The sequence below is a fragment of the Pogoniulus pusillus genome, chromosome 26, assembly GCF_015220805.1.
Source record: "Pogoniulus pusillus isolate bPogPus1 chromosome 26, bPogPus1.pri, whole genome shotgun sequence".
Classification (NCBI taxonomy): Eukaryota; Metazoa; Chordata; class Aves; order Piciformes; family Lybiidae; genus Pogoniulus; species Pogoniulus pusillus.
This window is the reverse complement of record NC_087289.1, coordinates 17428276-17443214: the sequence shown is the minus strand read 5'-3', so window position 1 is coordinate 17443214 and position 14939 is coordinate 17428276. Positions and strand designations below refer to the sequence as shown.

Below are 14939 nucleotides of genomic sequence, written 5' to 3'. Positions count from 1 at the left end.
GGTTTCTGAGACTCCATCCCTGGAGGTCTTCAAGAAAAGACTGGATGAGGCACTTAGTGCCATGGTCTAGTTGACTGGATAGGGCTGGGTGATAGGTTGGACTGGATGGGCTTGGAGGTCTCTTCCACCCTGGTTGATTCTATGATTCCCTTTCTTTCCACACAAGAACAGAAAGGAGGCAGAGGACAGCTCTTCTAGCAACAGAAACCTAACCTACACAGCAGGCAGTGTGACACGTACAGGAAACACACAAACTCGCATGAATAACACCAAATCCAACAACTGAAGGCTTTTTCCAAGTAGGAAAGTATAAGAGAAAAAAAAACACTACAAAACAGGACACAAAACTGTTTGGCACATTTGCTACACAAAAACTCATCAAGTTTTACTATTACTTTGGAGCAAGCCAAGGCTGGAGACGGGCAGGGAGCACTAAAGCAGAAAAGGAACTTTCTAAGAAACTTGGCACTGTAAGGCTGGCAAGCATAAAGAGTGCAATAGTGACTGGAGTCATTCCTAATTACCTCACTTCTACCAGGTCATTGGGTTTGTAACTGGGGTGGAGGAAGAACCAAACTTTCTTGACAAAATGATTTATGCTGGGTTCTCTCCGAGAGCCTCGGACATACACCATCCATTTGTGGGTCGACTGATCATTTTCTTCTCTCTTGTCTGGGGGAATGTACCTGGCAAAGAAATTCAAACAAAACAAAACACAAGATAAAAATCTCAAACAGTTAAATGCCAAAATATTTGTTTCAGGAAAAAGATCTGACCAAAAAACGTGGGGATGGCAAAATGCCTATGTGACTCTTGCCCCCCTGTGGGGTTCTGCTTGTTATTCCTTTTTCTGCCAGTTTATCCAAACCAGATACAGGAGCTACTCTGTGCTTCTAATACACCTCCTCTATTCTGCTGCATAGATGTCCTAAGAAATTTCATCCACTGAAATAGTTGGCTCTTAATTAGGAAGACTTCATTTTAGCATTCTACCTCTGTGAGATGCCTTTCTCAACCTGTTCTGAGATCACAGGATGTTAGGGGTTGGAAGGGACCCAAGGAGATCAACCAGTCCAATCCCCCTGCCAGAGCGGGACAATGCTATCTAACACAGAGCACAGAGGAACACATCCAGACAGGCCTTGAAAGGCTCCTGAGAAGGAGACCTCAAAACCTCTCTGGGCAGCCATATCTCTCTCTGGGAGACATCCCAAAGCAAAATTGCACCAGAATGCAGCATCAGCAACTCTGCTACCAAAAATAACAATTCTTCTTATACATTTCAAGGAAACTTCATAATCAATACTTGTTTCTGGGTCCGTGCTTAGGCAGATTCTCAAGATGCAGTTCTAACAACCTAAGCCTCGTCAGCAAATGTTTGCTGCTTTCTGTGTAAGAGGAAAGCCTGATATAGCTGGTGTTAGAGTGGAGAGTTAAAACCTGGCCTTGTTCATAATCCTGAATGAATGGCCTTATTCAGTGACTTACTCAGAGTTCAAAAGTTATGTATATTTATCTGCCTTGAATTCTGGGGGAGGGAAGAAACTGTAAGCCAACAGGACACCTTATTTTTCCAAATTCATGGAAAGTCATGGAGAATTCTAACTAGCTACAAAAGGATGAAAAACTCTCCTTGGGAGACAGAGACTTTAAAAGGTCTCTCTCTGTGTATTCAGACACACAGAAATAAAACAGCTCCTGAAATACACCATCCCCCCACAACACAAAACTCATGCACACACCCAGGGAGGGCAGCCTTGGGACAGTGATCATTCAAGGGCAGTATTTCATATTGTGACAGCCTAGCAATTTTGTCTCCTAATTTTAACCTCCTATTCCATTTAATCCTGAAATAAAGGCCCCTCCCTCAGCCTCTGGATACTAACTTGGAGACATTGCCAACCACAATCGTTTTCTTCACGTAGAGTCGTGAAGTTTCATCGCTCGACAGCCCGGCGTTACGTTGTCCTGGTTTCTGAGAGCTTGAAACACCTGAACTGTCCTGAGGGGAGGGGAAGAAGAAGAAGAAGAAAAGAAAAGGGGAAAAAAAAAAGGCAAACAAAAAAAACCAAACATTCCTTTTAAACATCATTTTGTTTGGCACTAGAAAGTAAGATGCTGTTAAAAAAAAAACAGAAACCTGCAGAGCAAAACGAAAGAGCAACAACGAATCGCTCCTAAGAGCACTTCAGTCGCTCTCTGGGCAGGTTGACACTGACAATGTTGACAATGACACTACCTAGCCCAGAGCACACCACGGGCCTGAACTGCCATGCCACCTACCATGGATCTGAGCCACGACTTCAGCTCGGGTTACAAAAGCACTGCCACTGCACTGTCTTAAAAAGCCTAAGCACTGCCTGACTGGCATCGTGCTAACCAGAAAATCACTAAGCAGAAAGGCAGCTAAAACTCCCAGAAGGGGCTTCTGAAAACTTAGCTTTTCTCATTTACAGCTTCTGCTGCTTTGAGAGACTCCAGCATTGTGCCATGGAGAAGAACTGAGGCTGAGCTTAAGACAAGAGAGCAGTTCCAACTCAACAGGGACAGCAATCAGCCACACTATGTCACTGACAACTAGTGCAGCTCCAACCCAACAGGGACAGCAATCAGCCACACTATGTCACTGACAACTAGTGCAGCTCTAACCCAACAGGGACAGCAATCAGCCACACTATGTCACTGACAACTAGTGCAGCTCTAACCCAACAGGGACAGCAATCAGCCACACTATGTCACTGACAACCAGTGCAGCTCTAACCCAACAGGGACAGCAATCAGCCACACTATGTCACTGACAACTAGTGCAGCTCTAACCCAACAGGGACAGCAATCAGCCACACTATGTCACTGACAACTAGTGCAGCTCTAACCCAACAGGGACAGCAATCAGCCACACTATGTCACTGACAACTAGTGCAGCTCTAACCCAACAGGGACAGCAATCAGCCACACTATGTCACTGACAACTAGTGCAGCTCTAACCCAACAGGGACAGCAATCAGCCACACTATGTCACTGACAACCAGTGCAGCTCTAACCCAACAGGGACAGCAATCAGCCACACTATGTCACTGACAACCAGTGCAGCTCTAACCCAACAGGGACAGCAATCAGCCACACTATGTCACTGACAACCAGTGCAGCTCTAACCCAACAGGGACAGCAATCAGCCACACTATGTCACTGACAACCAGTGCAGCTCTAACCCAACAGGGACAGCAATCAGCCACACTATGTCACTGACAACCAGTGCAGCTCTAACCCAACAGGGACAGCAATCAGCCACACTATGTCACTGACAACTAGTGCAGCTCCAACTCAACAGGGACAGCAATCAGCCACACTATGTCACTGACAACTAGATAAACCTACCAATCCACTAGGCATAATAAAGCTAGCCTCAGAAACCTTGTAACACAATCTCAGCTATTAAACAGTGGCCAAAACTATTGACATATCTGACCAAGGAAGGATGACAAGGCCACCCACAGTGCCAAGCCAGGCTGCACTGTCGTTTGCATGAGAATCAGAGGCTTTTCTATGACTGTTGGACAAAGCAGCTGCCCAGAGAACAGGGGACTACCATTCTCTTGTGAACAGTGGAGTCAGTGCTGCAGCTCTGGAGATTACACCACTGAGCACCTGTCAGCATGGGGAGCAGGGAATTCACTATAAACTGCTACATCTCCTCTGCTAAGTCAGTGATCCCCCAAACTGGAGCAAGGAGGCACGGAAGGCTGGGCTAGCTCCTCATCACTTCCTCAGTCACCTCTGGGTCACAGGCTGTGTTGGTCAAAGATGTACCAACATGCTACACCCAAGCAACACAGGTACTCATCAATGCCCCCACTGCAGAAACATATCACACTGCTCCAGAGGTTTATGATATGGGGCGGGGGGGTCACAATATATGCTGTTTATCTGCCTTCTGCTGCAGACCTTAGGCAGGGCTCCAGCACACCACAGACCTGCCATGAAGGGTGTCAGGCTACTCAGTGGAGGCAGAGCCATTGCTCTTTTTGCCATCTATTACTGCAACCTGTCCGGTTGCATAACGCAGTCACACACAATGACATACACTCAGCCCCAGTCTGGGTTAAAGGCTGTACTCTCCTGGCAGGCCTGACAGCTAAGAGGAGGTGAAAGGAAAGCAAAGGAGTTTCATCTCACCTACTAAGGCTCATTCCACCTGCAGTCAGTGAAACCCTCCCCAGTGAAGCTACCTCCAGCCCAAGGGTGAAGCATTCCTGTAGCTTCACAGTGAGGCATTACAAGAACAGTTCCATGCCAAAAATAACCCAAAAATAGTATGGAGGAGCAATGAAAGAAGAGATTTTTAACCCAGGTCATTCTGTTTCAGTGAAGTAGTGATATTAGCATGACAGCAAGCAGCACCACCAACAGAAAGCCAACTGAGACCTTACACCAAGGGCTCTACCAGCCCACGCTCCCAGAGTGACCTAATGCACTGGTGCCACCACAGGCTGCCTAGGAGGCAAAAACACTCCAGTGGTTCAATCACTCCAAGCAATGCAGTCCGCATCAGTATCCGGGGCCAGGCAGCAGCATCACCTCTTAAACACATTGCCAGAAATGACACAGGCTGTGTCCTTCTTGACCTGACTTCCATCAGCACAGCAAAGCCCTTTGCCCAAGCTCTGAAAAATCTCCTTCCCCAGAGGCTAACAACTGAGACAGCAGCAGACAGCTGTGCTGCCACAAAGCTGCCACTGCTGCCTGGCTGGCCTCTCTGATGGAAAAGACTGAGTTAAGAGGAGTTACCCAAGTTACAGACACTTCAGTTAGCCTTACAGCAAAGCCAGGCTGAGAGAGTGGGAGCAAGCAGTTGGAGAGGGTAAGAAACAGGTCTTCAGCAAGGTGGGTGAAAACATGAAGAGCTCCTGGTGCCAGCACCGAGTCCAGACAGAGCACACACCTCCAACAACTTGACCACCACTCGAGTTTTACTTTACCCGGCCAGTACTTCTGCTCTGTCTCTGATCCAGGCTGTTTGTCAGCCGCTCATCTGCATCCAAGTTGCCATTGTCTTTGTCCAGGAGAAAGTCATTGTGCTGAGAGAGAGAGTCGCTCTCAGAGTGGTTGGCAGATGGAGTGTCTGAGCCCTGGTTAGCTGGAGACGAGGATCTGGAAGGCGATTCCAAGAACTTCTTGATTGAAGGGTGATTAAGAATGGTCGCATCACATGGCCTGGTCCCCTGCAACAGAGAGGTCAGGCAGAGCTGGTCACTGTTCCCCTGCAGCTCAGGCAAAAACGAGGCTGCACCAGAAGAGAAAAAGTCAATGTATGGAGGAAGAGCAAATATTTGACCACCTGCCCTGCAGGGAAAACGTACACCACACAAAGAGAAGCTTAAAACAATTCCACAGACAGAGCACCTCAGAGCCTGCCTTTAACATCCTCTGGGCTCAGAAACCCACCTGGTTTCAGAAAGGAGCACTGCATCCTACTCGAGTACCTCTAATGTCCTTTTGAACCTCCTCTTCCCCTGCAGACACCTCCAGTCTTTTACCACCTACAGGACAGCCACAGCTGCCAGATTCTTGCAAGCAAGCAGGGTACAGAAATGCATCAGGCTCTTCAGATTTGATACTCACTGGCAGCCTTGGCAATGCCTCTAAGGCAAGCTACATGTGGTAGCACCCTGTCTGCTCCCCAAGCTTAACACAGGATGAAGAAAAATGTCCCTAGGCATGCTTGCAAACTTTTCTCAAAACAGCCATCTTAGAGCTCATCTTAGGTCCTCCTAAATCTGCCAGGTGGAGGATGGGGCAGAGGAGTGCTTAAACCTCTTATTTTTCATTACTGTGACAAAGGTGCCTTCTTTTTAACCCTCTCCTGCAGTTGCTTTTAACCTCACAAACAGCAACAAAAACATCCATCACCCAAAGCAAGTGTCCCTTGGCCACTTCTCCCAGCCACCAGTCCTCCCTGTCACTTTCAGTCTGATGATGAATCAAGTTGGCAGAAATGCCCCTCTGCCAGCAGCAGAGCCCAAACAGATAAGACTCCCTCCAGCTCCTGAAGCCACAGGCTCACACTGGCCTTGCACTGATAGCTTTTCTTGCAGGCAGCATCAGCTGAAAGAAGCTTTTTTCCTCCTTGCCCAAACCACCCGTCATTCAGCCTGGCACAGTCATTCATGGGGAGAGGGCAAGTCACAAAGAAAAACAAATCAAGAAACTGATTTGGGATTTTTTGTTTCTTTAGGGCTTTTTCAGTTGCTTTTGTTCAGTTTTTCCTTTGCAGGGTTATTTTTAATCCATGCTGAATTCCCTGATCCAAAATTCTGCCAGTGTGGTGGAGGGGGCAGCATGGGGACAGACACCAGTACCACTCTGAGGCAACAGAACTGGTCTTGAGAGGTGGCAGCAGGAAGTGAAGTCCAAGAGGGATAAGGCTTCACCTGAGAGCCTTCTTTCCAATTGTCCATTAGGTGCATGAGCAGAGCAACTCCCAGTTCTCAGTTATCTGCTTAAGAGTCACATCTAATGGCAAGGGGACACACAACGTGACCAGACAAAAAACAAAGCAAATCACCACCAACAACCTCTTTTTTTTTTAACACCTCTAGTCAAGTGAAATGACCAACATCTTGTCCACTAATTTGTGGGAAAACACAATAAACTCTAATCACATGGAACCACAAGCCTCAAAACTCAGCAGCACTGGCTTGAAGAAGTGTTTGTACTTAGGAGAACGAGTCAGGAGCTTGCAAATCATCTTCCTAGAAGCTCTGAGTTAAACTACAGAGACTCCCATTCTACCAGAAGCAGAAACAAGACACCATTTACTGCTGAGCCCATCATAAATTAACCACACATTCAAAAGAGACAAGAAAAAAAAATCATAGGAGCCAGTAGCAACTTAATAAAATAAAAGAACTGATTTAGCCTGGCTGCAAACCAAGGCTTTGAGGGGAAAATACAAAAACACAATCCAAGACACAGCTACACCAGGCACGAGCTCCTAAAAAGTACAGGAAAACTAAACAAAGCAAGGATGCACCAGGAAGTTCTGAGAATCCTTTGAAACCATTACAGAAGTTGTTATTTTTGGCAACTGTGAAAATCAGCAAAGAAAAAACAAACCCTGCACAGCACAGGATGACACTGGATAAAAACACTTCCAAAGATCAGGCTCCAGCTTGCATTCTTCAGCTGCCTATGCAAAAATCAAGGGGAGAAGAGGGATGTCCAAGCCTCCCAATACTACCAGGATCCTTCTCAACTCCAGTTACTTAACTCAAGTTCAATGAGGGATAACCAAGCTGGGCCCCTTTGGTTTTACCCCACTCCAAGTCTTCTAGAAATCACCACCAGAAAACCAGGTGCAGCAGCATGAGCCATTGCTTGAAGAGAAATTCTCACAGGATTAGAGTAAAACCCAGGTTTGCAGCACCCACCTACAGCTCTCAATCGGCTCAGGTCTCCACTGGAAATCAGATCAACTCCCTGAAGTGAAAAGACAGTAACTAAATAGCCACACTCCTAGCGAACTGCCTGTCAATCAGGAGCCTGCATGAGTCATGAACAACCTGCAATTACCAGCCCATTAAGGGCAGAATGCTCAGAACTGGGGGTTAACTGGGTTTTAGGGGGGTTAATCTCGTTGTGAATTTTCAATCTCTCTGCCATACCTTCTTGACTTACCTCCCACTTTACCCTTAGTCTGTTCACTGAACCATTAACAGACTGGCTGTCAGGGTAAAGGGAAGATGGTTTCACAGCCCTGCCTGAGTCTTGAGAAATCTTGATTTTTATATCCTTTTTTTTTCTCCCAACAACTTCCAAAACCCATCTGCTTCCTCTCTCCTCCTGTGACAGAAGAAAACATGCTCCCCACTTTTCAGGGCTTTGCAAAGACCAGCGACTGCAGTGCGTGAGAAGTGAGGAGCTCTCAGGCAAGAGCTGATTAAAAACAATCTTTACAAAGCAGAGTATTTCAGAAAACAAAACCAAAGGCTGCTGAACAACTTCAGAACTGCCCCTTGGAGCCTCCTCTTTGCTGAGCACCAGAGACCCAGCTGGTAATGCACAGAGGTCTCCTCTCTCACTGCCACAGGCAGTTCATGCACCACCATGTCAGAAAAACACCATCTCAAAGCAAGCAGCTGGCTAGCCAGTGAGCTACACACCATCCTGGGCAGACATGCCTCAAACTCTTATTACTCAGAGTAATTCTCACCTCTCCAGCTTTAAGGAGCCCAGCAGATGCATAATAGTTAGCCACAATACAGGCACGCAGCTTATCCATCATCCTTCTTGCTTCAATCAGGCGCTGCAGGAAGAAGAGGCAGCACACAGTAACGGGTTTAACAACTGCAGCCCCAGAACACCAAGATCTTTTGCATTCTTAAAAGCAAAGCCTTCATACCTGGTCTATAACTTCAATTTCATGTTCTTTACTCTTCATTTCGACAGCAAACTGTTCCTTTATAATGGTCTCAATCTTCTGCACAGCAACATCTCGAGCTGCAAAAGGCCACATGGAAAATAGAGTAGAAATCACAGAATCAGGCAGGGTTGGAAGGGACCACAAGGATCAGACAGTTCCAACCCCCCTGCCATGGGCAGGGACACCCTACCCTAGAGCAGGCTGCCCACAGCCTCAGCCAGCCTGGCCTCAAACACCTCCAGCCATGGGGCCTCAACCACCTCCCTGGGCAACCCATTCCAGCCTCTCACCACTCTCATGCTCAACAACTTCCTCCTCACTTGCAGCCTGAACCCACCCATATGCAGCTTCACTCCATTCCCCCCAGTCCTGGCACTCCCTGACAGCCTGAAAAGTCCCTCCCCAGCTATTTTGTAGGCCCCCTTCAGATACTCAAAGGCCACAAGAGGTCACCTGGGAGCCTCCTCTTCTGCAGACTGAACAGCCCCAAATCTTACAGTCTGTCACAGGATGTTAGGGGTTGGAAGGGACCCAAGGAGATCATCCAGTCCAACCCCACTGCCAGAGCAGGACAAGCCTATCTAACACAGAGCACAGAGGAACACATCCAGACAGGCCTTGAAAGGCTCCAGAGAAGGAGACTCCACAACCTCTCTGGGCAGCCTGTGCCAGGGCTCTGGGACCCTTACAGTAAAGAAGTTCCCCCTTGTGTTGAAGCAGAATCTCTTTTGCTGCAACTTACACCCATTGCTCCTTGTCCTATCCCAGGGAGCAGTGAGCAGAGCCTGTCCCCCCTGCTCCTGGCCAGTCCTTGGATACTGATACACATTTATCAAGTCCCCTCTAAGTCTTCTCTTCTCCAGACTAAACAGCCCCAGGTCCCTCAGCCTCTCCTCATCAGCCATGCCCTCCTGTCGCCTCATCATCCTCATAAGCCCTCTGCTGGACCCTCTCCAGCAGATCTCTGTCCCCTTTAAACTGGGGAGCCCAAAACTGAACACAGTATTCAAGATGAGGTCTCAGCAGGGCAGAGTAGAGGGGCAGGAGAACCTCCCTTGATCTGCTGGCCACACTCCTCCTAATACACCCCAGGATCTCCTTGGCCTTCTTGGCCACAAGGGCACATTGCTGTGCCATGGGGAACTTGTTAGCCACCAGCACCCCCAGGTCCCTCTCCACAGGGCTGCTCTCCAGCAGATCACCTCCCAGCCTGTACTGGGGCAGTTTATTATTCCTCTCCAGATGCAGGACTCTGCAGTTGGTCTTGAACCTCCTGAGGTTGGCTTGTCCCCACCTCTACAGCCTGTGCAGGTCCCTCTGGATGGATCCCTTCCCTCCAGCCTGGCTGCTGCACCACACAGCTTGGTGTCATCAGCAAACTTGCTGAGGCTGCACTCAGTGCCTCTGTCTATGGCACCCACAAAGCTGTTGAACAAGACTGGTGCCAGGACTGATCCCTGAGGGACTCCACTTGTCACTGGCCTGCACTTGGACATGGACCCACTGACAACCATTCTTTGGGTGCAGCCATCAAGCCAGGTCTTTATCCATCTCATGGCCCACCCATCAAACCCATGTGTCACCAGCTTGGAGACCAGGATGTGGTGTGGGACAGTGTCCAAGGCCTTGCTCAGGTCCAAGTAAATGACATCAGCTGCTCGCCCATTATCTATGAATGTTGTCACCTGTTCATAGAAGGCCACCAGGTTTGCCAGGCAGGATGTGCCCTGGGTGAAGCTATGCTGGTGTACCAAATCACCTCTTTTGTCCCAGTAGTGCCTCCAGGAGGATCTGCTCCATGATCTTAGCGGGAGAGAGTCACTGGCCTGGAGTTCCCTGGCTCCTCCTTCCTACCCTTTCTGACAATGGGAGTTCTGTTTCCCCCTTTGCAGTCAGTGAGGACTGCACCAGACTGCCAGGACTTTTGGAATGGAATAGAGAGGAGTTTAGCCTCCTCATCTGCCAGCTCCCTCAGCACCCGCGGGTGTATCCCATGGGGTCCCATGGACTTGAACACTTTCAGGTTCTTCAGGTGATCATGAACCTGATCTTTACTTATGATGGGCAGCTCTTCCTTCCAGCCCCTGCCATTATCATCCACGGCTCCAGGAGTGTGGCTGGAGGCCTTTGCAGTGAAGACTGAGGTAAAGAAGTCATTGAGAACCCTCAGCCTTTTCCAGGCCACTTGTGACCACTTCACCTGTTTCCTTTCTGAGGGGGCCTACACCTTCCCTAGGCTTTTTGCCATTAATATACCTGTAGAAAGGCTTGGTGTTGCCTCTGACCTCTCTGGCTAGATTCAATTCAAACTGTGCCTTGGCTTTCCTAACCAGATCTCTAACTGCTGGGGCAGCTTCCTTATATACCCTCCATGCCAGCTGTCCTTCTTCCCCTCCTTGCAGAGTTTCTTTTTGTGTGACAGTGTGTCCAGGAGCTCCTTGCTCAGCCAGGCAGCCTCCTAACACTCTTCCCTGCTGGCGGCCTCCTAACACTCTTCCCTGCTTTCCTCTTTGTTGGTATGCATTGCTCCTGGACACAGAGGAGGTGATCCTTGAATACTAACCAGCTGCCCTGGGCCCCTCTTCCCTCTAGGGCTTCACCTCACGATACTTTGGCCAGCAGATCCCTGAAGTGACCAAAGTATTTACATTTCTATTTGTGATGCTCCGTTTGAAACCAAAGATCAGAAACCACTCTGGAGTGAGAAGTGGTCGGATAATACGGTCAGCACACACACAAAAAAAGGGCAGGATCACTTTTCTGCAGAAGGTTACTTGTCTTAACAAAAGCCACGAGTATCTTTAAAAGATGCTTTATGGAGACAGATATTTTTTCCTTTTTAGGTCTGAGATGACAAAGTAACAGGAGATAGGAAGAAGAGGAGCAGTTTGTTTACTTCTGTCTCAGTAAAGCTGGAAACAGAAAAACTCCAATGTGCCACAGCCAAGTTCAGTTACCACTGGACTGCACAGGAGTAACTCTGGAACACTGTGTACATTTTTCTGCTCTCTCTGGCCTGATTCACATCCAGGAAATTTACACCACATCATGCAGCAGTAATAAGGCAAACTAATACTTTGTATGCTCAGCACTGGCAGGAAGTGCAGCCTGCTCTGGAGTGCCTACAGGCCTTTACTAGACACAAATCAAACTACTACTGGTCTACTTACTACTAAATCCTCTTCCAGCACAGCAGGCAAAAAACTTCAGCCTTTCAGCAGGGGTTTCTCGACCTTGGTGGACAACATGTAGTTCACTATTTCAAACTGTGCAAACACAGCAAAGCAGCACCTAGGACCTCAGCTGCCACCTTACTCTATTTTTCTACAACAGAGGAAGAACAATTCCTTTTGCTCTGGTCCTGCCACAGAACTAAATATTGTCCTTCAAGTCACCTCCATTATATCAAGGGGGCTCAAGCAGCATCTGTTTTTCATTAAGTTCTAAGTAAGAATCTGGAAAAGCAGGAACTGTACTTCTAGAAGAAAGTCTAGAAAGGAACCTGCAGCCTGTGACAGAAGTGCCATGACCCCACAGCAAAGCAGATCACCGAAACAGCCTCTGAAATAAAAAGCCTACATTGTTTCTGCATGGAATAGAAGGTGCCAAGGCTTTGTTTTGAGCTTCGGAGGAAGTATTTGTTGTACAGAAAAGTACCTCTCTGTTTGAAGAGGTTTCTAATATCCCAAGAGAAAGAGTAAAGAAATCCAAAACAAGTCAAAGCTGTGCTGCTTATCTTCCAGCCAACATGCCTGATTTTACTCTCTGGTCATGCACCTACAAGAGTAAGGCAGCAGAAGCTTCTATATTCATCAGGCATATCCTAGATAGATAGATAAAGATATACAGGTAAGATAGATAGATAAGAGTAGGACTAGAAATAGTTCAAGCCTACAACAGAAGAAAATTATGGTTGAATCTGCATGAGAAGCGCAAAATTAAAACCCAGAGGGATATAATTTCCCTCCAGCCTTGAACATCACACTTCCAAACTTCACATACACTTAAAATAAACCTAAACAGATGAAGGTAAGAGATGTACAGTTCACATGGGGACAACTGCATCTCTTCCCAAGACTGATGCCATGCAACACCAGCAGTGTAACAACTAAAGCACTTTAGGGATTGTGGTTATATTACAGAGGCTTTTAGGACCACTTTATTTTCCTGTTTTTCCCATCTCAGCAGCAACCACAGTCCCTAATTAACACCCTGTTAGTGACATTTGTATACTAAGGAATTCTTGTCTCAGAAGCTGGAGATCTTCTGTGACTGGAAGCAAGAATCCAGTTTGGAGCAATCACCTTAACAGAGAGCTCACTTTGGCAAGGACAGTTTCCAAATCCCTGAGACTTTGCCTGCTAATTATAAAGACCTTCTGAAAAGTTGCTTTGGAATTGGATTAAAATAATTCTCTGCAGTCCCTGGAACATTCAACCACTGAACATGGTAACTTCTAAGCAGTCAGGTGCCACTCTTCTGCCACAGCCAGCTCCACTGTGAGGGCCCCTAACTGATCTGGCAGCCAGAACCTGTTCAGCAACACATTCAACCCACAGTTGAGCCTCCTCAGATTTGTCCAGCTCTACACTGTCCTCTAAAACATCACCTGTGAAATCATATGTCCCTCTTCAAGTGACAGTTTTGGCACCCTGATCTGTTCCTGGATTGTCTTTGGATCCCACAGACAGCTTCAGTTTTCTCACCTCCCTGTCAGTCAGCCCCTCCTATCACAATCCTCTCACTAGCTGTGCTATGCCAAAACCCACTTAGCCTACTCCCTGTCCCAGGGGCAAGAAGCTCTACTCTCATTTGCCCAGAGACAACTCCAACCTGTCCTAGGAACTCTGCCAACAGGCTGGTTCCTCAAGCAAGCATATGCAAGAGTGCCAAATACAAACCTACTCACCCAGCTAGTTCACTACACTTCTTTATCCACATTTCCTTCAGCTGGGTAGCTGCTCCTCCTCCTTTCCATCTTACACTGCTCCATTTTGCTTTACCTACCTACTTTTGCAAACACCTGTCATCTTCTACGAACCAGTCTACCTACCACAGGGTCATGGAGCTCTTTCTTCTTCAGCCCTTTGCACGTTCTACTGTGACCAGTATCCTCCAAAACATAAACAGCCTGCCAAACTTTCTGGAAGCTGACTTCAGCTGCAGAAGTGACGCACAGGTAGGAGCTAATCCCAGCATTGGTTAGCCCCTGGGAAGATGCACTGTCGAATACTTCAGCAAACAATAGGAACCAAAGAGCAGGAGGCCCTGGAGAGGTCATGCTCTAGCTGTTACCACACACCAAAGTCTACATCCTTGAGCCTTGTTTATGGTTCATTTAGCACGCAGTAATGGCTCCACAGACAACAATCACATCTTCACTTGGCTGTACCACTAGCTCCCTTGTGCACTGTCCACTCTTTGAGCTCTCAGAACCCCCTCCAGCCTTTTCCTGGTCAGCGTGCAGACAGCATGAACATCCAGAGGCAGCATTTCTATCTACCCAGCACCTTTAGCTCAACACCTCCTACCTGACTGTTCAGCTGCTTTGTGGCGCTTGTTGGGATGTGTGATGGTGATATCCTCATAGTCGGGATCCTTCTCTGCAATCACTCTCTTGATCCCAGACATGTTCTCTCCACTACTCTCTGCGAGGAAAAAGAAAAGCATTAACTCCATCCAGAGCAACCTCCTGGGCAGCTCTCGACCTCCTGAAAGAGCTGGGACCTTCCGTAGCTCTTGCAGATTAACCCCAGCTGTAAAGCTCCGAGCCAGTCCCGTTCTGCAGGTCAGGAGCGTCGAATGCCTCCCGAAGCCTGCAGCTCACCACAGCCCACATGCACGGCCAGGGCTGCGCCGCGCTGGCAAACCACTGCCCGCCGAAGCCAAAAGCCTCCCGCGTCCGCTGCCAGCGAGGTCTGTGCAGAGGGCGTGTGGCTCCGGCAGCTTTCGCTCAGCAGTCCCAGCACTCGGGACGAGGAACGCTCCGCATGGCCAAGCCGGGCGCTCCTGAGACACGAGGAGACACCGTGACCTCACCTGCACAGGTGCTTCAGCACCGGCCCGCGTCCGCGCTGGGCTTCCTCACGGCGAGCTGGCGGCGCCGCGCCTCTAGTGGGACGGGGCAGCAGGTCCGCTCCCCTGCGCAACCCGGTCGGGGCGGAGAGCAGCCCCCAGCACACCCCGTCGGGGCGGACAGCAGCCCCCAGCACACCCCGTCGGGGCGGACAGCAGCCCCCAGCACACCCCGTCGGGGCGGACAGCAGCCCCCAGGACACCCCGCCGCGCCGCCGCCGCAGCGCAGGTCCTGCGGCCGCGAGGTAACGGCGAGGCCGCGCTCCGCGGCGGCGCAGGACGGGACCGGGACCGGGACCGGGCACGGGCACGGCCGAGCCGGGCGGGGCGGGGGCCGAGCCGCCCCGGGGCGGGGCCGAGCTGGCGCGGCAGGGCCCACGTGCGCGCCGGCGCCGCTCCCCTCCCCCCGCCGCGCACACAAAGCCGCCGCGGCCGCGCGCTCCTC

At 49.2% G+C, this 14939-nt stretch overlaps 1 protein-coding gene across 5 annotated transcripts in view; it reads right to left on the bottom strand.

Annotated features, from left to right (window-relative positions):
• The window catches only part of YEATS2 (YEATS domain containing 2), a 60738-nt gene extending 46039 nt beyond the window's left edge, over positions 1 to 14699 (bottom strand). For 2 of the 5 annotated variants that reach the window (XM_064165375.1, XM_064165376.1), the window contains exons 1-7: positions 14459 to 14690; positions 13951 to 14067; positions 8399 to 8496; positions 8210 to 8302; positions 4977 to 5219; positions 1887 to 2002; positions 525 to 686 (exon numbers count right to left, since the gene is read on the bottom strand). In XM_064165375.1, the coding sequence (XP_064021445.1) occupies positions 525 to 686; positions 1887 to 2002; positions 4977 to 5219; positions 8210 to 8302; positions 8399 to 8496; positions 13951 to 14050 (812 nt within the window). In that variant the 5' untranslated portion in view covers positions 14051 to 14067; positions 14459 to 14690. Of the gene's footprint in view, positions 1 to 524; positions 687 to 1886; positions 2003 to 4976; positions 5220 to 8209; positions 8303 to 8398; positions 8497 to 13950; positions 14068 to 14458 lie in introns of all 5 variants that reach the window. The other 3 variants (XM_064165377.1, XM_064165379.1, XM_064165380.1) reach the window with 2 other exon arrangements.
• Positions 14700 to 14939: the final 240 nt, after the last annotated feature.